The sequence below is a fragment of the Macaca nemestrina genome, chromosome 7 (genome assembly GCF_043159975.1).
Source record: "Macaca nemestrina isolate mMacNem1 chromosome 7, mMacNem.hap1, whole genome shotgun sequence".
Classification (NCBI taxonomy): domain Eukaryota; kingdom Metazoa; phylum Chordata; class Mammalia; order Primates; family Cercopithecidae; genus Macaca; species Macaca nemestrina.
The window spans coordinates 7,594,493-7,614,414 of record NC_092131.1 but is presented as its reverse complement, the minus strand read 5'-3'; the positions used below and the strand labels follow the sequence as shown (position 1 = coordinate 7,614,414).

At 60.2% G+C, this 19,922-nt stretch overlaps 2 protein-coding genes across 10 annotated transcripts in view; one reads left to right on the top strand and one right to left on the bottom strand.

Moving 5' to 3' along the window:
- Positions 1-4,226, top strand: part of LOC105467426 (Enah/Vasp-like) — a 174,940-nt gene extending 170,714 nt beyond the window's left edge. For all 7 annotated transcript variants that reach the window (XM_011717025.2, XM_011717022.3, XM_071099611.1 and 4 more), the window contains 3 exons: positions 1,172-1,238; positions 1,726-1,783; positions 3,690-4,226. In XM_011717025.2, coding sequence (XP_011715327.1) covers positions 1,172-1,238; positions 1,726-1,783; positions 3,690-3,727 — 163 coding nt within the window. In that variant the 3' untranslated portion in view covers positions 3,728-4,226. The remainder of the gene's footprint in view (positions 1-1,171; positions 1,239-1,725; positions 1,784-3,689) is intronic.
- A 1,938-nt stretch (positions 4,227-6,164) lies between these two features.
- The window catches only part of LOC105467423 (delta 4-desaturase, sphingolipid 2), a 68,156-nt gene continuing 54,398 nt past the window's right edge, over positions 6,165-19,922 (bottom strand). For 2 of the 3 annotated variants that reach the window (XM_011717016.2, XM_011717015.3), the window contains 2 exons: positions 8,788-9,530; positions 6,165-6,653 (listed from right to left, as the gene is read on the bottom strand). In XM_011717016.2, the coding sequence (XP_011715318.1) occupies positions 6,507-6,653; positions 8,788-9,530 (890 nt within the window). In that variant the 3' untranslated portion in view covers positions 6,165-6,506. Of the gene's footprint in view, positions 6,654-8,787; positions 9,531-18,856; positions 19,019-19,922 lie in introns of those variants that run through there. The other variant, XM_011717017.3, reaches the window with a different exon arrangement.

Genomic DNA, 19,922 nt, shown 5'->3' with positions numbered 1-19,922 from the left:
CATTAACATTCAAATCAGGCCGGCACGGCGCTCATGCCTGTCATCCTAGCAGTTTGGGAGGCCGAGGCAGGAGGATCACTTGAGCCCAGGACTTCGAGACCAGCTTGGGCAATACAGTGAGACCTCATCTCTACAGATAAAATTTTTAAAAAGTAGGGCACATGTCTGTAGTCTCAGCTACTTGGGAGGCTAAGGTGGGAGGATCACTTGAGCCTGGGAGGTTGAGGCTACAGTGAGGCATGATATGCCTCTACACTCCATCCTGGGTGATACAGTGAGACCCTGTCTCAGATCAATAAAAATAAAATTCAAATCAGTTATCTTAGTTCAGAAACTTTTCAAAGAAGTGGTCCATGCAAACTACCCCGAAAGAGCAAAACCAGCCAGGTGCAGTGGCTCACGCCCATAATCCCAGCACTTTGGGAGGCCCACCCAGGTGGGTGGATCACGTAAGGTCAGGAGTTCGAGACCAGCTTGGCCAACATGGTGAAACCCCGTCTCTACTAAAAATACAAAAGTTAGCTGGGCTTGGTGTCACATGCCTGTAATCCCAGCTACTTGGGAGGCTGAGGTAGGAAAATCGCTTGAACTTGGGAGGCAGAGGTTGCAGTGAGCCAAGATCGAACGCTGGCTCCAGCACCGGGGGTGCTGGTGTGTGTCAGGAGCGCGCCTCCAGGCTGGTGTCAACTCTGCAACTTCACATTGTACCTCCTGCTGCCGCTGCTGCAACTTTGCAACTTCACATTGTACCTCCTGCTGCCGCTGCTGCTTCCCCGAGCCCCAGCTCAACCTGGAGCATGAGCTCCCAGCCTGAGGAGGAGGCTGTCGATACTGTTTTTCTTTCCAGGGAGGCAGCGGGTGGGTGCGATGTTGTCACTTAAGTTGCCACCTCTGTGTAAGAGCTCTCTGATCAGAAAGCAGTTTCTTTGTTGACCCCAGCCAGCCTTGGCTCTCGGGTTGGGAAATATGGTCACAGTATCCTTGGAGACCTCTCCAGGTAGAGACTGGGTCTGAGGTGGCCAGAGTCCGAAGCAAGCAGCCTCTGTGGAGCGAGGGGAGCAGGTGGGCCCGACCTGAGCGCGGCCTCTGCACGACCAGCTTTCCCCCACACCCATCTCCAGCCAGGGCACCCACAGGCCCTGCTCCCACTTACCGCACCCGCCCTTCCCAGGATGAAGCCTGCTGGGAGCGTGAATGACATGGCCCTGGATGCCTTCGACTTGGACCGGATGAAGCAGGTGAGCGTGCCCTGTGCCCTTCCCTCAGAGGCCGAGGGCAGCCAGTAGGCTGGGGACCGTCTCTGACCAGCACGGCCAGGCAGGCCCTGGGGGCCCACACGTGGCTGCCAAAAGGCCAGTCAAGGAACAGCCGTGGAGGAAAGGGGGTGCCCAAGCCTGTCCTTCGTCCCCAGCCCCTGCCATCACCAGAATTAGGATGTCCCTCAACCTTTCTGGGCACCTCCCTCAGGCCTGCCTCTGGGGCTTTCCGCCCCGAGGCAGCCCTTAGTTTCAGTGGTGTCTACCTGAGGGAGGTGGTGGCAGGATTTTCCCAGGCCTCCCACACCGTTCCCCCTCAGCGTGGGAAGGGGCCACGAGGAGACGAGGGTGACAGATGCAACTCTGGAGAGGCCCAGGAGGCCCCGAACCCTTTGGACATAGCCCAGCCCAGGCCGGCTTTTCTGTCTCCACTGCCTGTCCCTTCACCTGGACGCTCCTCTCCCAACAGGAGATCCTAGAGGAGGTGGTCAGAGAGCTCCACAAGGTGAAGGAAGAGATCATTGACGGTGAGTGGAGCCCCAGGCGGGGCCACAGGACGAGGGTCCCTGTCACCCAGGGTGGGGACCTGCCGTTTTGAGCTGAAGCCCATGCTGTACTGGGCCCTGTGAGAGATTTCATTCTTCTTACAATCGCTACTTGAGGAAACAGGCTCAGGAAAGCTAAGTGGCTTGTCTAAGAATCTGTAGCCCCCTGGTAGTATGACACCTGAATGTGACCTTCCACACCCTTGCACCTTCCTGGAAGACCCACGTAGGAAGTGCATGGAGGGGAGACCCCAGCATCGTTCCAGAGCCAGGTCTGGAGGAAGCCACCTGAGCTTCTGTCATTTCACCCCCTGGTGGTTTATGTTGCCTTCTTGATACTGCCACCTCGAGTCACCGGTGTTGGGGTTCTGGGGGGACCATTCTGCCTTCCTGGGGGTACAGGGAGACCAAGCACTACAGAAGCACCTTCCAGGCCTGAGCTCGTTCACAATCTGCCTGGTCCTGGACTGGGGCGCAGGCGGGGAGCAGCCTCTGGCTGCAGAGCAGGGCGGGCCTCAATGCATCACATCCGTCCTTCTGGTTTCCACCAGAGCCTTTGAGCGCACTGGCTCAGATCTGCAGCCAGAGGAAAAGGGGGAGTCTGGGCAGGGCAGACTCAGGGGACAGAGCTGTGCAGCACAGCCTGTGCCAGCTCCCTCACCTGCCTCCCCAACCAGGGTGACGAAGGCTGACACCTAGGTGTGTAGCTGGGTCTGGCCCCCAGGGCATCACAGTGACCTGGGCAAAAGGGTCCCACAAGCACACAGGGGTGGAGGCTGATGGCAGAGGTGAGAGGCAGGTGGGAGTCCGAAGACCCAGGCCTCCTCCCACAGCCGGCCCACCCTTGTTTGAGCAGAGAGCACTCAGTTCCTGTTTGTCCAGTTCCCCCAGAGGCCTGGGCTGGGGAGATAAGGAGTTAACAAACGAGGGGAAAGAGGCAGCCTGGGCGATAGGCAGGCACCCGGCCAACTGGTCACACCACCTTACTGCCAGGCGCCATCCGGCCCCAGGCACAGCTGGGTCAGAAACTCAGGGCCCACCACAGCCTCTCCGCCTGCCGTGGTGCAGCCCCAGGTGGAGGCCACCCTGGCTGAGAGCCAGGGGAGGGGGAGGCATGGGCTATGCCAGGGGCCCTGAGAAGCAGCTCCCTGTTGCTGGGGGATGCCTGCCCCCACCACCCCTCACCTTCTCCTAGCTGTTGGCTCTTGGCCCAACAAGGTCCATCCAGGGAGAGGCCTGAGCTGACATAGAGGAGGGGGAGTCTGGGAGGGGATGGATACCAGAGGAAGGAGGGAAAGGCCCAAATTTGGGAGGCAGGGGGTTGGTGCACTAGCTTGGGGTGGTGAGGAAGCGGGGAGGAGGCAAGAAGACGAGAGGCCCCGCCTCTCCTGAGGAGTGAGCAGAGCCAGGGTGGTCCCTGGGGTCCAGGGCCAAGATTTCCTGCTGACCCCTGCAGGAGCTGGAAGGGCAGAGCCTCGGCCTCCACTATGTTGGGGGAAGGGGTCCCGGGCCCCCGGCACCTGGACACCCACCTGTCCAGAGCCTACAAAGACCCTGTGTCCCCACACAAAGCAGCTCCTCACACCAGGGTTCCAGTGCCCACCACTCCTCAGCAGCAGTGAGGCCACAGGCAGGGCATCAGCCTCTGTCTCCATGCCAGGTCCTCCCCTAAAAGGGCAGTGACAGCAGGGGCCACCGCAGGAGGAATGGCAGATGAGACCCAAAGCCTTTTGTCGTCACCCCAGAGGTCTGCGCCATAGCCTGGGTGGGGCTCCCTGGAGATGGAGCGGGGCAGATACCAGGCAGGTCCACACCAGGGGTGCGGGGCCCTGATGAGCCAGGCTGCACGGTCCTGGCTGCACCTGAGCTGCTGCCCCCTGTCCCGCAGCCATCAGGCAGGAGCTGAGCGGGATCAGCACCACGTAAGGGGCCTGCCTCGCAGCGCTGAGATGTCGAGCCCATCCGGCGACAAAGGACAGCCAGGAGCCCAGCCAGCCCCAGACTCCAGTGCACCGGAGCACGCACAGGAGCCTGGGCGCGCTGCCGTGAAACGTCCTGACCTGTGACCACACGTTACAGTGAGGAAACCAAGTGCAACTCCTGGGTTTTTTAGATTCTACCTGACACAGAACACCAGGTCTGCTCATCTTTTTTGTGTTTTATATTTGCTTATTTAAGGTACATTTCTTTGGGTTTCTAGAGAGATGCCCCTAAGTCACCTGCTTCATTAGACGGTTTCCAGGTTTTCTCCCAGGTGACGCTGTTAATGCCTCAGCTGGCAGTGACCGCCGGCCCGGCGTGGCGCCACTGCACACCGCAGAGCTGTCCAGGCGCAGCTCTGTCCCCAGCGCTCATGGTGTTGAAACTGTCTGTCATGCACCACGGTGTCTGTGTCCACACAGTAATAAACAGTTTACTGTCTGCACCCTCGGGCTCAGGCCCTCGCATTGATCCTTCACGCTGCAGGCTGGGGATGCCCCTTTTCCGGGAAGCGCCCGGGACCACGGTGACCAGGAGTCGTAGGTAGGAGCAAGGTGGTAGTCTTCAACAGGAACCTGGGCTCAGACATTCCCAAGCCCCGGCAGGGTGGGCTGGTGTCCTGGGGCTGGGCTTCAGGTCCTGTCTGTAGGGAACTCCCTATGGGACCCCCAGAAAGATGGCTCTTAAGTGCAGCCCACACCCCAAACCTCACAGGCCTCTGTGTGCATTCTGACGGGCAGGGCCCCGCGAGCAGCCTGTTCGGGGCAGGGACGGACGTGGGGCTCCGCAGGCACCAGGCAGATGCAAGGCAGCTTTGCCTTCTCAGCCCCACAGTCTCCTGGGAGGACCACCTGGCCTGCAATGGGCTGTCCCAGGCCCCTGCCCTGAGGCAGCAGCCAGAGACAGAGGCTCTGACCCTCGGCTTCAAGGACCCAGGGTCACCAACAGGCAGGCCTTGAGATCCTGTGAGCATTCATGCCCCTAGTTCTCCCACATGACCTCCCGCGGCCACAGAGCAGTGTGCCCAGCAGTTCCCGAGGGCCATGGCACGGGACGGAGCCAGCACTGGCCTGCTGGGACCCAGTGGCTGATCTCAAGGGCCAGCTCCTAGCACACTGCATGTCTTTGGGCTTCCTGGCAGCCCTAGCAACAGGAATAGGACTGCTCTGCCCCTTAGGAGGCTCAGCTCTCTGAGTGGCTTCGCTTAGGTCTGGTGGCACTTTTAACCCAGGGCCTGCAGACCACAGCTCAGAGCTGCTCTCTCCTGCTTCCCTGCTGCCCCCCAGGCCAGGAGTCCTGTAGTCTCCCCAGGAGAGCTCTAAGGACTGTCTTCAGAGCCACCCTCCGACCCTGGGCCCAGCCTCCAGCTTGTGGGTGAGGCCGGGACATGTCCCTTTGCGCTGTCTGCAGAAGTGTGCTGGACGAGGCGCCTGGCAGGCACAGCAGGAGGAGTGGGTGCTCTGGGGCTCCCCTTGGCCTGTGGGTGTGCCTGTGTGCACAGGGAGGGGCTGCCCGGCTCAAAGTCCTGGTGCTGGGGCCAGCGGCACTTCCTTCGCCGAACAAGTCCTGGGCTCAGGCCCCTTCCCTGCGCCACTCAGCAAGCTGCCCACTCAGGGACACAGGAGCCCAGCACCATGTGGGGCCACTCCCAGGTATAGGGGGAGGCCTGTATCTCCCAGGTCAGCAGGGACGGCCCCTGGCACCCCACTCATGGAGAGGCCTTCAAGCCCTGACTATAGCTTCAGTCTCCCTTCCTAAGTCGTGGAGGCTGACGCCGCCTTTCCCCAGGGCTGTGGTGGGAGCTGCAGGGCTGGGCCCACTCCATCCCTCTCTGGCAGGGAGGGCCTCACCCAGGGACCCCTCCTGCTGCCTGCCCACCTCTGGGACATCAGGACCCACCCCACGCCAGCCCCTTTTCCTAGCTGGTATGGGGTACAGACCCTCTCTGGGCTCAGGGATGCTCCCCGCTGCAGGAGGGGATAGGGAGAGCAGGAGGTGAACAGGCCTGAGGGGTGTGGGCGAGGCAGGTGGTATGGGCTCAGGGGGATGGGGGAGCCAGCCTCTGCAGGGCTTAGCCAGGCAAGGGAGCAGTGGGGTCCCCGGGCTGCTAGGAGGGGATTCTGGGCCACACAGATGACCAAAGTGAGCTTTCTGCTGTCCACACCTCAGTGTGTGTGCACATCACAGTGGCAGGCCCTCAGGGAGCACCACCCAGCAGCAGCCACCATCCCACAAAGAGCCAGGAGTGCATGGCAGGACCTGGGCCTGGCCTGGAGGAAGCGGCACTCAGGCCTCAAGCTCCACCCATTGGGGTGGCCTAGAGCCCCATTCCCTGTGGCCAGGCTCAAGCCCAGACCACCCCCTCAGAGCACAGTCCACGGGCTGTGAAACAAACGCTGGGTTTAATGTAGGGCACAGGCACCTCAGAGAAGTCAGCTCCATGGGGACCGTGGGCTCAGAGCACGCAGGTCACAGTGGGGCAGGGCCAGGTCTCACCTGGTGAGGCCCAGACAGGGAGGGCCACGCTGAAGGTCCAGGGCAACTCCACGTGCAGGTGGAGCCCTGAAGCCCACACTGCTGTCTCCAGGCGCGGCTGCCCAGGACACTCCTCGGGGACAAGGGCAGCAGTCCAGGGTACAGGAAGGAAATGCAGCCCCTCGGTGCCGGGGCGTGAGGCCAAGGGGCCGGTGGGGGACGATGACCACCACCAGGAGGCAGTCCGGGCTCACAGGCCGTCCTTTGCCAGCCTGTACACCCGCTTCACCCTGGCGTAGGGCCCCAGGGAGTCCTCAAACACGAAATCCCAGAGCACCTTCACCCACGAGTGGTGCTGCGGCAGGTGGTCGTAGTACTCGGGCGCCATCTTCCGCACCTGTAGAGAGGAGGGCGGGGCTGAGGAGCTGGTTCTCCTCGGGGCCGCACCCGTGAGCACACTCAGACACCCGCACACGTGGCGGGCGTGCACACACACACTCATGTACAGACATGTTTGCGTGCACACACACACACACACGGGTGTACATAATGCACACACATTGTCGCCTCTGGGGTGCCCACGTCCAGCTCAGCCAAACACAAGGCCACCCTTCCGGCCCTCCCTGCCACCCACCACTCCCTGGGTGCCCAGAAGGCTGGTGCTGGCTGCTGGAGGGCCTGGTGGCCTGAGCTGAGCCCAGGACGCTATGGCAGAGGCACCCACAGGCTCGGCTCGGAGCGCCTGCCCCAGGTGGTAGTTGCAGAATTCAGTGCCCCACTCCACTTGGCCCCACCCCACCTTCTGGTCTGGCAGACCCCACCGCTGGGGGGGGGTTCTCCCCGCGGTGCCTGCACAGTGCTGAGTGCCTACCTGAGTCCTGCCAAGCCACGGTGTCATGCCCATGCATCTCAGCCCTGTGACCCGCCAACCTCGGCCTCAGCCAGCCTCACTGCTTGTCACATTCCAAGGGCCTCTTGAGCACCTGCTGTCCCCTCCAGCCTTTGTTCTACACACACACCCCCACCCACCTCCTCCAGGAAGTGCTCCCAGCTTCAGCACCTGCAATTGCACCACCACCACGCCACCCCATTGCTCAACAGCATGCAGCCTTGGCCCAGCTTCCACCACAGGGATGCCCTTCCTGCCCCTTCTGCGCCCCGTCACCTCCTAAGGATGCTCTCAGGACGCAGGGAGCCCGGCCGCAAAGCCAGGGCAGCAGGGCCACAGGAGGCGGGGCCAGCACCAGGTACCCAGAGCCTCTCACTTTGCTCAGGAGAGGTAAAGGCTCGTGGCTAACAGCAGGCACTCGCGCCAACTTGGGTCCAGATTCTTGCTCTGCCACCTCCTGAGATGGGCACCTCTCCCCTCTGCACCCTGTCACCTCCTGAGATGGGCACCTCTCTCCCTGCACCTCATCACCTCCTGAGGCAGGCATCTCTCCCCTCCGCCCCGTCACCTCCTGAGGCGGGCACCTCTCTCCCTGCACCTCTGCCTTATGTATACAACAGGGACAATGGATGAGGAGGCAGCTGCTTCCTGGGCTGTGGTAAGGTTCAAGTGAGATGATGCCTGGTGCAGAGCACCGCCTTGGTACTGCCAGCCGGAATGGAGGGCACAGGCCATGGCCCAGGCTTGGAATTCGGTCTGAGGGATTCCAGAGTCACACAAGCCAGGGTGCACACACACATGCACAAACACCTGCATACCGGGTAAGCGCTCACACATAACCACACACACAGAGACGGGCGCGCACGCTCCAGCACACATACAAATGCCTGCACACGTGGGCAGGCATCCACACACCGTCACAGGGCAGACCTGCTCACACACAGACACAGGCACACCCCGGTGCACACAGGCACACACTCAGGCGCTCGAACACCTCCCCAGTGCCACCTCCTCCCGCCCCCTTTGCCTGCAGGTCACTCCAGCTCTTTCCAGACAGCCAGAGGCTACCAAGGCGCAGGCTGGCAATGGCTGAGGGACGGCTCCTCCTCCCCCTTCCCCTTCCTCCTTTCTCATTCAGAAATTCTCCAGCTCCTGGTCTCCAGAGGCAGAGGTGCCCATACCTGGGACTTCCACTCCCCATCAGCTCTGGCCAAGCCCCTTGGGCTGCAAAGAGCGAGGCCCACCCTGTCCTCTCTGGCCCCTGGAGGGTCACAGGGCAATGGCAAGGAATGACAGGGAAAGAGCCTGCAGATGGGAAGGGTACTGCTCCCCATGCAGTGTTGCTATGCGCCCCGCTTCAAGGAAGACACCCCGTCAGTGTCATGGCGGCTTCAGGCAGCCTGAACTGTGAAATGCCTCTCAGACCCTACTTCCCTGAATTTGCTTCAGCCTCCAGCAGAGGCCTCGCCTGTGTTGTGTGGCCTTTCCTCCTGCCCTGGGGACAAGTGCAAGTGGCCATGCCATGACCAGCACAAAAAGGGAGAGGCTGCTGGGTATGACCCAAGGCCCTTCCAGGGCCTCCACCTCCTCAGATGGCCGTGCAGTCCTGCCCTGCCACAGCCCTGCCGCCCCAGCCACATACCAGGGGCAGGCTGTAGCCCGGGATGCTGGGGAAGTCGTGGTGCTCCACGTGGTAGCCCACGTTGAAGGTGATCCAGTTGAGGGGCCCATAGTAGGAGTAGGTCTCGTGGCCCTTGAGGAACATGTAGTGCTCGGCCACGAAGTGGCCCGAGATGGGGTGCAGGCCCAGGCCCAGGAGGGAGCTGGCCAGCAGGTAGACCATGGGCTTGAGCCCCCAGAGGGCAAAGATGGCCACATCGGCCGCCAGCTGCACCAGCGTGTTGAGCACCTCCATGCGGGTCACGGCCTTGGGGTGGACGCAGAGCGGCCGCAGCGAGTAGAAGAAGGGCTGCAGCACCAGCCAGAGCAGCTTGCGGGCGGGCGTGCAGAAGAACCAGCCCTCCAGACGCGTGGGCACGTCCACGTCCAGCCCATCACCACCCAGGTAGCGGTGGTGGTCCACGTGGTACTTCTTGAAGGAGGCGGCATAGGGCACACCCACAGGCAAATTGGCAAACACGGCCAGCCAGCGGTTGCGCGCCGCGCAGCCCGTGCCAAAGGCCGCATTGTGTGAGATGTCGTGGATGGCCAGCGTCAGCGAGTGGTTCACGCAGCCTCCGAAGGCGTAGGCCCAGAAGAGCAGCCAGCGCCAGGCCAGCCTGCGCACCAGCCAGCAGGCCAGCAGCTGCATCAGCACCAGCGCCAGCACCGCCCACTTGAGGCGCGGGTCCGGCCGCATCAGGGCCTTGATGGCCGGGTACTTGGCTGCAAGGAAGACAGGGAGGTGTGAGGCCCTGCTCAGTAGGGTTGCACCCCACCCTCCTCCGCACGCTCCTTCCCACTGCGGTGGCCAAGGGGTGAGAAGGCAGGAGTGGCCAGCAAACCTCGCTGGTCCCTTTGCCCCTGCACACAGGCCCTGTCCCTCGAGGGCCTGCTGCCCCCCTCCCCCGACCGAGACTCATCCCGCCAGACTCAGAAGTCAGGACTCCAGCAGAGGTACATACAGCCCACACTGGCAGCCAGGCCCTGCTGCTCCCTGAGCCAGGCCTCATCCCAGCTTGTTCCCACCTAGTAGGTCCAGGCCAGTGGGGACGATTCAGAGGCTATGCCTCAGTTCAGGCACACTGGGGGCCTCAGCCCAGAGGTCGGGGCCCAGCGCCCGCAGCAAAGTGGTCCCAGGCAGGGAAGCAATGTCTCCTGTCAGGCAAAGCGAGGAGGACCTACTGGCAGCTCCCACTCAGGAAGGCTCTGGCCCAGGCACAGAGCTAAGGAGTCGCATGCGAAGTCCCCTTTGTGTGCCTGGATGTAGGCTGAGACCGCAGGTCCAAGGGCACCACTGCCCACTGCCTGCCTCTTACCCAGGGATGCCCCTGCCCCCAGGGCAGTAGCCAACCTACCTGGGGGCCGGCCAGCTCCAGCCCCACTCCCACCCTAAGCCTGGCCCCGCTCCCAGTCCCCGTTCCACAGGCAACCAGCTGCTGCTTCCCCTTGGAAGGAGGCCAAGCCTTGGGGCAAGAGGGAGGGGCAGGCCACACCTGTGCCAGGTGAGCCACAAGCAAGCAGCTCTAGGGAGGGCCAGCCCAGGCCTCCAGCTCTTGGGTGCAGACAAGCATCAGCCACTCCTGCACCCTTCAGAAGCGAGAGCCACGACAGAGCCTGGCAGCCCTGACCTTGGAGAGTGGGCCTCACTTTCCCCATCTGCTAAACGGAGATACTAAGTTCTCCCTGTGTGGTGCGGCCTCAGGGTCCCTCCCCACGCCCTGTGCAGCCCACCTTCAGGGAGCCCCGTGCCCTTCCTGCTTTCCTCGGCACCTCCTAGGACTCAGCTGCCCTCCAAGCCCCAGCCTGCCTTCAGGGACTCCACTTTGGACCACCAGAGAGGAGAAACCTGCACACAGAAGGACACCAGTGCCCACCCTGCCAGCCCCTCACCCGGCCCCAGTTATGGGCTGGTCCTGTCTCCTATGGGTGTGCTGGGGCCTCCAGAGCCACTGGGAGCCCAGAAACAGCCACTGGGCTGGTCCATCCCACAAGCATGCCCCTAAGTCCCCTCTGCGTGAACTCTGGGCTGTTTCTAACTTGGCGCATCTGGCAGGAGGCCTAGTGCAGGCAGCTCCCAACAAGCCTCAGGGGCCCATCCCCAGCCATGACCTGGCCAACAGCAGGGGCCCCCCCAGCCTACGTCTTCCCATCTGGGAAATGGGGATGCTGTTCCTCTATGTCCATCAGGCTGTGGGGAGGCCAGCACGATAGTCTGAGCCCGGGGGGTGCCAGCGCTCAGTAGGCACAAACTGGTGCTGTTGTCATTAAAGGTGCTCTGAGAGTAAGAGCTGGTCTTGGGGCAATGACCCGGCCCTGGCTTGTTTTAACAAGAGCAGGCCCAAAGCTTACAGGCCCGGGAGCCGCCAGCTGGAAGTAACTAAAAACTGGGCAGTGCATGAGGTAGCTGAGCACGGGCAGCACAGGCGTGACTCAAGGAGGAAACAGATGCAGGGAGCCCCAGGTCACCTCACCTGCCTGCAGGCACCTGCTGGACTGCAGCGCGGGGCTGAGGGACCCCCAAGGAGCTGAAAGAGCAGAGAATGGCACTCGGAGCCCGAGACGCCCACACTGCTGGTACAGGGGCTCCTGCCAAAGGCCCGGGGCCCAGAGAAGCTTTGCTAGAGCAGGAGCCCCGTGACAGTTCTGAAAACAGTAGCTTCTGGAGCTTTGCACCCAAGGAGTTCCAGAGGTGGCATAGGCTGGGAGTCCCAACCCACTGAGGCAGAGAGGCCTCACTGAATACCCCAGCCTCCAGTGGGCCCCCCAGAAGCCTTGTCTTAGGAATGGGTCTACTCTGCACCCACCCAAGAAGGTCAGTTGACTAACTCCTTGCCAGGAGAAAACAACCCACGCTCTTTGCAAAGATCGCAAAGCTCTACCATCTTCAGCTTCAGAGCGCCCAGGTCCCTGGGGGAGTGGGAGTGGGGACATGCCAGGAACACTCGCGACCACGCCGTGCAGATTGGATGTGCAGGAGAGGGCCGTGGCTGAGGTCACCCTGGGTGCAGTCAGGATGGGGTAGTAACTGAAGCCAGGGCTTGGAAGTGGTTAGCTGCTAGGGGTCACAGAGGTTCAGGGACAAGAAGAGAGTGCAGGCGTCCCTGGACTTCGCCAGGTCATGGCGTCTCAGCAGGAGCCGTTCCGGTGCAGCCCAAGGCAAGGCAAGGGTGAGATGAGGTGGCGAGGATGGGTCCGTCGAGGGCATCGGGCAGGGAGGGCAACAGGAAGGCACCAGAGGATGGCAGGATGGGAAGGAGATGTCAGGGTGGGCGTCACGGAGATGCCAGGGTGGGCATCATGGAGAAGGCAAGGGGCGCCAGAGCTGAGTGCCAAGGGGACTCAGGAACTCCTCAAGAGCTATGGAGTGTGTCTGTCAAGGTGTTTCCAGACTGGCAGAGGGTAAGTGGACTGAGTGGGGAAGGCCTGCCCACAATGTGGACCAGCACCATCCAGTCAGCTGGGGCCCCAATAGAAAAAAAAGGCAGAGGCAAGGGTCTCCCTCCTGTCTTTCCCTCCCTCTCTCCCTCCTCCCATCCCTCTCTCCTTCTCCCCCTGCTTCCCTCTCTTGGAGCTGTACACATGCTTCTCTAGTCCTTGGATGTCAAAACTCCAGCCTTTGGACTCCAGGAACCACACCAGCACCCCCTACCCTCCATCTGCTTTCAGACCTTCAATACCATACTGAGGGTTCCACCATCGAGTTCCCTGGTTCTGAGGCCCTCAGACTCAGACTGAACCATGCTACCCCTACTGCCACCCCTGGGTCTCCAGCTTGCAGACAGTCTGTCATGGGACTTTACAGCCTCCATAATCACATGAGCCAATTCCCCTAATAAATCCCCTCTTTGAATGGATAGATGATAGGTAGATAGGTAGGTAGGTAGGCAGGTAGGTAGACAGACAGACAGACAGACAGATAGATAGATGATAGATTGATAGATCCAGGCATGGTGGCTTACACTGTAATCCCAGCACTTTGGGAGGCTGAGGCAGGAGGTTTGCTTGAGCCCAGGAGGTCAGGATGAGCCTGGGCAATACAGCAAGACCTTATTATGCAAAAAGTTTAAAAATTAGCCAGGTGTGGTGGTGTGTGCCTATGGTCCCAGTTACTTGGGAGGCTGAGGTGGGAAGATCGCTTGAGCCCAGGAGTTCCGGGCTGCAGTAAGCCGTGATTACACCACTGCACTCCAGCCTGGGTGACAGTAATTGCAAAAATAGATAGATAGATAGATAGATAGATAGATAGATAGATAGATAGATAGATAGATAAGATAATAGATGAGAGAGAGAGAGAGATACACACACACATATATAGATACATAGATCCTATCAGTTCTGTCTCTGGAGAACACTGACCAATTCGGGGCCTCTTCCAGGGGCTCAAGGAAAGGGGGACAGGGAGAATGGGTGGGACTGGGGAGTGGGAGTCAATGGGTTCCATGGCCTTGGGCTCCATCTTCTCTGGGTCACAAGAGAGGGGAAAGCCCAAGGCAGAGAAGGACAGGGAGAAACACAGCTCCCTGGCAGCCCCGCGAGGAACTGCAGACCTGCAACTGCAGACCTGCAATTCCTGGCTAGACACCCAAACCTCGCCCAGCCGGGGAGCTCTGTCCTGCTGTGGGCACTCAGCTGACCTCCGGAGTGACTCTGCCCTCCCAGACCTCCAGCCTGGATGGCAGGAGTAGCTGGGTGACACATGTGCCTTGAGGGCTCTCTGCTCCGTGGGGTAGCACAGAGCCCGACGTGCACAGCCACCTGGAACCAAGATACACAGATCCACACAGACAGTTTCCAGCAGTGGCCCCAGGTGAGGCACGAGGCATCTGGGCAGGAGGCCATGAACAACAGCTGTTGCTAGAAGTCACCCTGTCCAGGCAGGACACAGAAATGAAGGGTCTGAGGTCCAGGGAGGTGCAAAGAAGGGCCCATGAACGTGCAGCAAGGCTGACAGAGCCAAGACTTGAACTCACGACCCCCGACTCCAGGCCTGCACAATGCTGAGCAGGGCCCTGATACGGACTCGGACTCCATCAGCAGTGATGCAGTGCTTGGCTACACTGCCACAAAGCACCCAGAGAAAATCCTGGATCAGGGCTGGGCGCAGTGGCTCACGCCTGTAATCCCAGCTCTTTGGAAGGCCAAGATGGGCAGATCACCTGAGGTCAGGAGTTCAAGACCAGCCTGGCCAACATGGCGAAACCCCATCTCTACTAAAAATACAAAAATTAGCTGGACAAGGTGGCATGCGCCTGTAGTCCCAGCTACTTGGGAGGCTGAGGCAGGAAAATTGCTTGAACCCAAGAGGCAAAGGTTGCGGTGAGCCAAGATCCCACCACTGGACTCCAGTCTGGCAACAAAACGTCTCAAAAAAAAAAAAAAGTCACGGATCAGGCTCAATCAGACTCCTGTGCGCCCTTGGGCAAGCCCCTGTCCCTCTCTGGACCTGTCTCCTCAGTCTCCATCTGTAAGGCATCTGCTCTGACAGCCTCTGGCTGTGAGCATATGGACATGGGGTCTTCCCTAGGGGCCCATGGGGAAGAAGGGGCAGCTGGTGCCAAGGTGTGAAACGTCTGGCACCAGCAGATCTGCACACTTACATCAGTTAGCAGGCTCGCTCATAAAATTCCAGAGGGCAGAGTCGGAGGCAGGGCCTGCTGAAGGGAGGCCAGCCCAAAGCTCCCTGCACCCGCAGGACAGTTGCATCACCCTGGTGCGACTCTGATGAGTTACAGCTTTTGCCCAGATATTCTCCTGACAAATCCACTGAGCCACTGAGCAGAGGGACTGCATCAGAAACAGACAGCCAGGCCAGAGAGGCTGCTGTGCCCTTGCCTCCAAGAGTGGCAGAGACAGGGCCCACCCCATGTCAGACTCCTCTCAGTCGCAGGCCACTCCACCCCTGCCCCTCCTGACTGGCTGGCAATAAAGTCACTTTTGTCTTGTCCCCAGCAGGGTTACCAAAAGCTAAGGGGCCCCTTACTACCTCCACACTGGACCCCTCTGAGCCCCCAAGCCCTGGCTCTGGCAACATCTAGGGAGACCTGTTCTACCACCTTCCCAGGGAGGCCAAATGCCATCGCATGACAGTCACTCACTGGCCATATGGGAGGTGCCCCTTGTCACTGCCTGTCATCACTCCATCATTCCACCTCTGCTGCCACCTGCTTCCCAGCTCCCTGTTCCACCACAAAGCTGCTCAGGGTTGACAATGTCACCTGGTGGCCGCAGCAGGAAGTGCTTCCATACAGCGTGGCCTTTCCCCCACCCATCCGCGGCTGAGCAACCCGACCTGGGACAAGCGTCTCCTCACAAAGGCAGCAAAGTCCTCCTAATCCCCTCCCTCCTAAACGTCTTCCTCCCTAGCCCTGGCCTAATGCTCCGGGAAGCCACCTACCCACAGCTTCCATCCCTGCCACCTGAGGTTTTGTGCCAAGAGACAAGCCTGACCCTGTCCATTGTGGAAGGCACCCTGGGACCTAATTGGATCTGGCAATTGTGGAAAGTGCTCACCTTCTCACCGGCCGCTCACTAAACCTGCCTTTCATTTCCAGTGACAAATATATTCTGAAGGTCTGGGAGCAGCCAGGCCCCTGTACATTACAGAGATGGGGCTGCCCTGCAGCCATGCAGCTCCGTGGCTGGGAGATGGAGCCCCAAGTTCCTCTCGTGGCTCTGGCAGTTTGGTTCTGGATTTTACCAGTTACCACTGACAGAGCCCCAGTCCCGGCCTTTCTGAAGCAATCTAGCAACAGCCAGCAGTCTCGCTTCCGGGTTTTCCTCTTGTTTTTCTTTATTTGAATTTTTGTATTACCATGTGTGCCGTGCTTTCATAATTTAAAAACAAACAAAATTACAAAGCCATTCATTTTCAAAAAAAAAAAAACAAACCCAGAGCTTGCCTTTTACTCCACCGGCCACGCCTGGCTGGATCTCTGATGGGACCAGTTTTGCTGGCTCCGGTCCTGCCCTTTCAGGCCAGGGAGCCTCAGCCCTGGCCTAGGAGACCCCACTTTCGTAGGAAGTTATGTGCTGGGGAGCATGTCTCCCTCCCAGGCAGGAGCTGGAGACGGACTTTGGCCCCAACCCACAGAGCTCCTGGAGCCAGCTCTTTGCAAGGACTTCCTGGATTCTGACTCTGAGATTATGATCTTTATTGAACATCCCTGAGCACCCAGGAGCTTGGCATGGGCTGCAGGAGCCAACTGGGTGGGGCAGGAGGCTGCCTGAGCACCAGCCTGGCCCGTGTGTTCCCAGGCAAGTTGCTACCCCTCTCGGAGCCTCACTCCTGCCTCTTCTATAGAGAGATGCTGGCAGTTCACAGCATTTCTGCGAGGACTGGGAATAGCACAGGCATGGAGACTATTCCCTGCCCTTAGGGAAACAACAGGCCTTGCCAGGTCTATCTCTGAGACATTAACTATTATCGCAGCTGATACTCATGAGTCCGGGAATAAGCACTTTACGTATCACCTCATTTCATCTGCACAACAGCCCCATTAGGAAGGTATGACTTATTAACCCCTTTTAATTCGCCCAGGCCTCAACTCCTTCCTCTGTTTACAGACTCATCTGTGGCTAATGAGTGGGTGTCAGGGTCCTTGCCAGGAGTTCAGCTCCACATCCAAGCTCCTGAACTGTGCCCCCAAAGAGCCCAGAGCCCAGAGGGCTTGTAGCCATGGAGGGGAACCCAGAGGAGGGGTCCCCATCCAGCTGGACCAGGCCTGCGGGAGGTGGGACTGAACTAAGCGAGCAAAGCTAACCAAGAGAGAGCCTGGCAGAACAGGGAGGAGGGACATTCACCCGGGAAACAGCTTGTGCCAGTGCCAGGGAGGGAGGGAATGGCACGTTCCAAGCATATTAGCTGAAAACAACAGGTGGAAAGGAAGCCCCTGCTTCCTCCACGCAGGAAAAGGAGCGTGGGTCAAGCTGGAGAGCCGGCCCTGAGCAGACTTGTGATCCCCAAGCCCTGGCCCCAGGTGCCTCTCCCTCTTCCAAGTCTTTCAGCCTTCCTAGTCACCCACTCCAGAAAGCCTCCTGGATTGGTTCCAGGGCCTGTGGCTTCCCTCTTTAGAGAGAGCTCCTTCCCATGTCCCGGAGGCCCAGGTACCATCCCGGGCACCTTCCCAGCTGAGGTCTCATCTCGTCCTCACACCTACTCTGCGTGGTAGGACGACTGCCCGTTTTGCAGATTGGGAAAGTGAGGCCACAGCCCAGAGTGTCTGGGTCCCTCCAGGTGGCCCTGGGTAGGCCCAGCTCCTATTCTACGGATATGAGTTCCTAGGGACCAGGACACTGGCTGCCATGTGCCTCTTGCCTTTTCCACATGGGGCCAGATACCCAGTGAGTCCTGTGAGGGGAAGCTGGGGACAACCAGGGGAGGGGACAGAAACGCAAACAGGGCCAAGCAGGCCTCTGCTTCAACCTCAGCCCCACCTCAGACCTGCTGAGGGGCAGTAGCCAGGACACCTGCCCTGTTCACATCATGAGCAGGGAGGGAGGGTCAGATGACCCCCAAGGTTCGTCCCGGCCCTCCCCAGGAGCTCCACCGCATAGGGGAGGCAGCTGCCGCTGCTGGGACCAGACGATGCTGGGCTGCAGCTCGCCTCCCAGGAGAAACCACAGCAGTCACAAACCCACACAGAGGCTTCCAGCTCCTGAGGCCCCAGCTACCTCGGGATGCAGTCACAGGCTAGCCACCCAATATATCTTGGGTTTCAAACATTTAAAAGTCATGGTATCTCCGTAGGCTGCCATGGGATTAAAAAAAGAGGAAGAAAGAAAAAGTTGGCTGGGCACAGTGGCTCATGCCTATAATCTCAACACTTTGGGAGGCAGAGGCGGGTGGATCACCTGAGGTCAGGAGTTCGAGACCAGCCTGGCCAACATGGTGAAACCCCATCTCTACTAAATACAAAAATTAGCTGGGTGTGGTGGCGTACACCTGTAATCCAGCTACTCGGGAGGCTAAGGCAGGAGAATCGCTTGAACCTGGGAGGCGGAGGTCGTAGTGAGCCGATATCGGGAGACTCTGTCTCTAAATAAATAAATTAATTAATAAAATAAAATAAAATAAAATAAAATAAAACACCCAATTAAAATGTGAAACCATCCATCAAATAAGTGCAAATTAAAGCCACAATGTAATAGTATTGTTTCCCCGATCTGATTGAAGATTACAAGGTGTGCCAACGCGCGGTGCTGACTTAGGCAGGGGTGTCTCCCGCGTGGGAGCGGGCCTGTCTCAGCCTGCGGTGATTTGGTGGCATCTGGCCAAAGCCACTCTCCAGACGCTGACCTTTTGACCCCGTAAGCCCTGGCCAAGGACGACTCACTGCGGCCACCTTGCTTGTGGGCTGGATGGGGCCTCTGACATGAACGAGAGTGACTCCGAGTGGGTAAAGATGCCCTCCTCGCAGAGGACACGAAGCGACAAGGAAAACAGCCGCCACGTAATAAGCGACATGCCAGAATAGACGGATTCCTTAGTACAATCTTTGCTTTTTTTCAAAGAAAAACACGCGCGCCTCTCATTCGCGTTTGCTCCCTTCCTGGCGATCATCCGCCCTGAACTCCAGGCTGGGGCGCCCGTGGCCGCGGGACCCAAGGGCTCTGAGCGCAGCAGGCGCCCAGTGACTGCGGGTGGAGGCGCCGCAGCGCGCAAGCTGCCTCCGCGCCAGGGAGCGCGTACGCCTCGTAGCGCGTCCCGGGGCCGTTCCTGCGCCCTCGCGTCCCAGCTTCCCAGTGCCCCGGCCCCGGGAGTGGCTCGTGTCCAGCGACCCGCGAGGAGCAATTGAGACGCGCTCCCTGGCGCACGGACCCGTACTCGGGTCTTCGGAATCCTCAGGTCCCGGGGAGTTTCGGAGCCGGCCAGGGTGGGGGACCCTCGGGGAGCCGGCCGGGGACTCCGGGGAGGGGAGCAGCAATGGCGGAGCGCCCGCCGGCATTTGGGCCAGAGCTGGAGCGGCCCATCTGGGCTCGACTCCCCGATGCGACTCTAGACAGGCCAACGGGGTGGTCACCACCCGGCGGGAGCCCCGCGCCGCGCTCACCCAGTATCTCCTTGCGCCGCTGCGTGTGCGGCTGGTCGGTGTAGACCCACTCGAAGTCGCTGCGACTCGCGCTGTTGCCCATGGTGGGGCGGGAGGTGCCGTTCGGAGCGCGGCCGGCTCGGCTCGGCTCTGCTGCACCTGTAGCTGCAGCCGCGGCGCGGAATCGACTCTGATCCGGGCGGGGGCGGGGGCGGGGTCCCGGCGAGGCGGGGCCAGGTGCGCCAGGCTTGGGGCGGGGCACCTCTGGCTGGGCTGGGCGGCCGGGCCCCGGCGCCCTCCAGACCCCGACAGGTCGCTGGGGTTTTGGGAACCTCAGCTGTCTCGGTTGGAAATAAAGCTCCCCGGCAGGACCAAGGTGGCCGCGCGCGATCTGCGCGAGTCCCTGGGTCCCTCGATGCGCCGGGGCCACTGCTGCCGTCGCGGCCGCCCACCGGCTCTGCGCGCCCCGCTCACCCGCAGGCAGCCGTCGGGTTCCCCCCGCTCCCCCGGCCCCGTTCTTTCCGCAGCCCCGACCCGCTCTCGGGCACGCCCCTGTGACTCCCGCCGCCCCTGCCCCACGGAGGAGCCGCTGGCAGGATAGAGGGACTGCGGAGGATCGGCGTGGAATGGATGCGCCAGTAAACAGGAGCTTAGGAAATGTTCGTGCAGCAATCCTCCCTTCCTCCACCCGCCCGTTTAACCAATAATGCAAAGGGGAGATAATGCGTATGCAGCAACCTCACAGAGTGAGTCAGACCCACTCCTGCCTTCAGGGAACTTGAGGTCTGGATGGGGACACAGGTACAGAAGTGGCTGTTACGATTCAGGGTGATACGTGCCATGACACAGGTAGGCCCTGAAGCAGCTAGGATCCAGTAGAAGGGACTTTTGCATTGGGCCTTGAGGGGTGGGTAGAAGTTAAACAACTAGAAAAGGGAAAGACATTGATGGTAGAGGGAACAGCAGATGCAAAGGCTTCAAAACAAGGAAGAACCTGAATGTTCTCAAATGGAAAGTCTGGTTTTTGGGGGGTGAGGGCACAGGGCCCCTCATCTTCACCTTCTCAGTGATGCCTCTATTCCTTCTA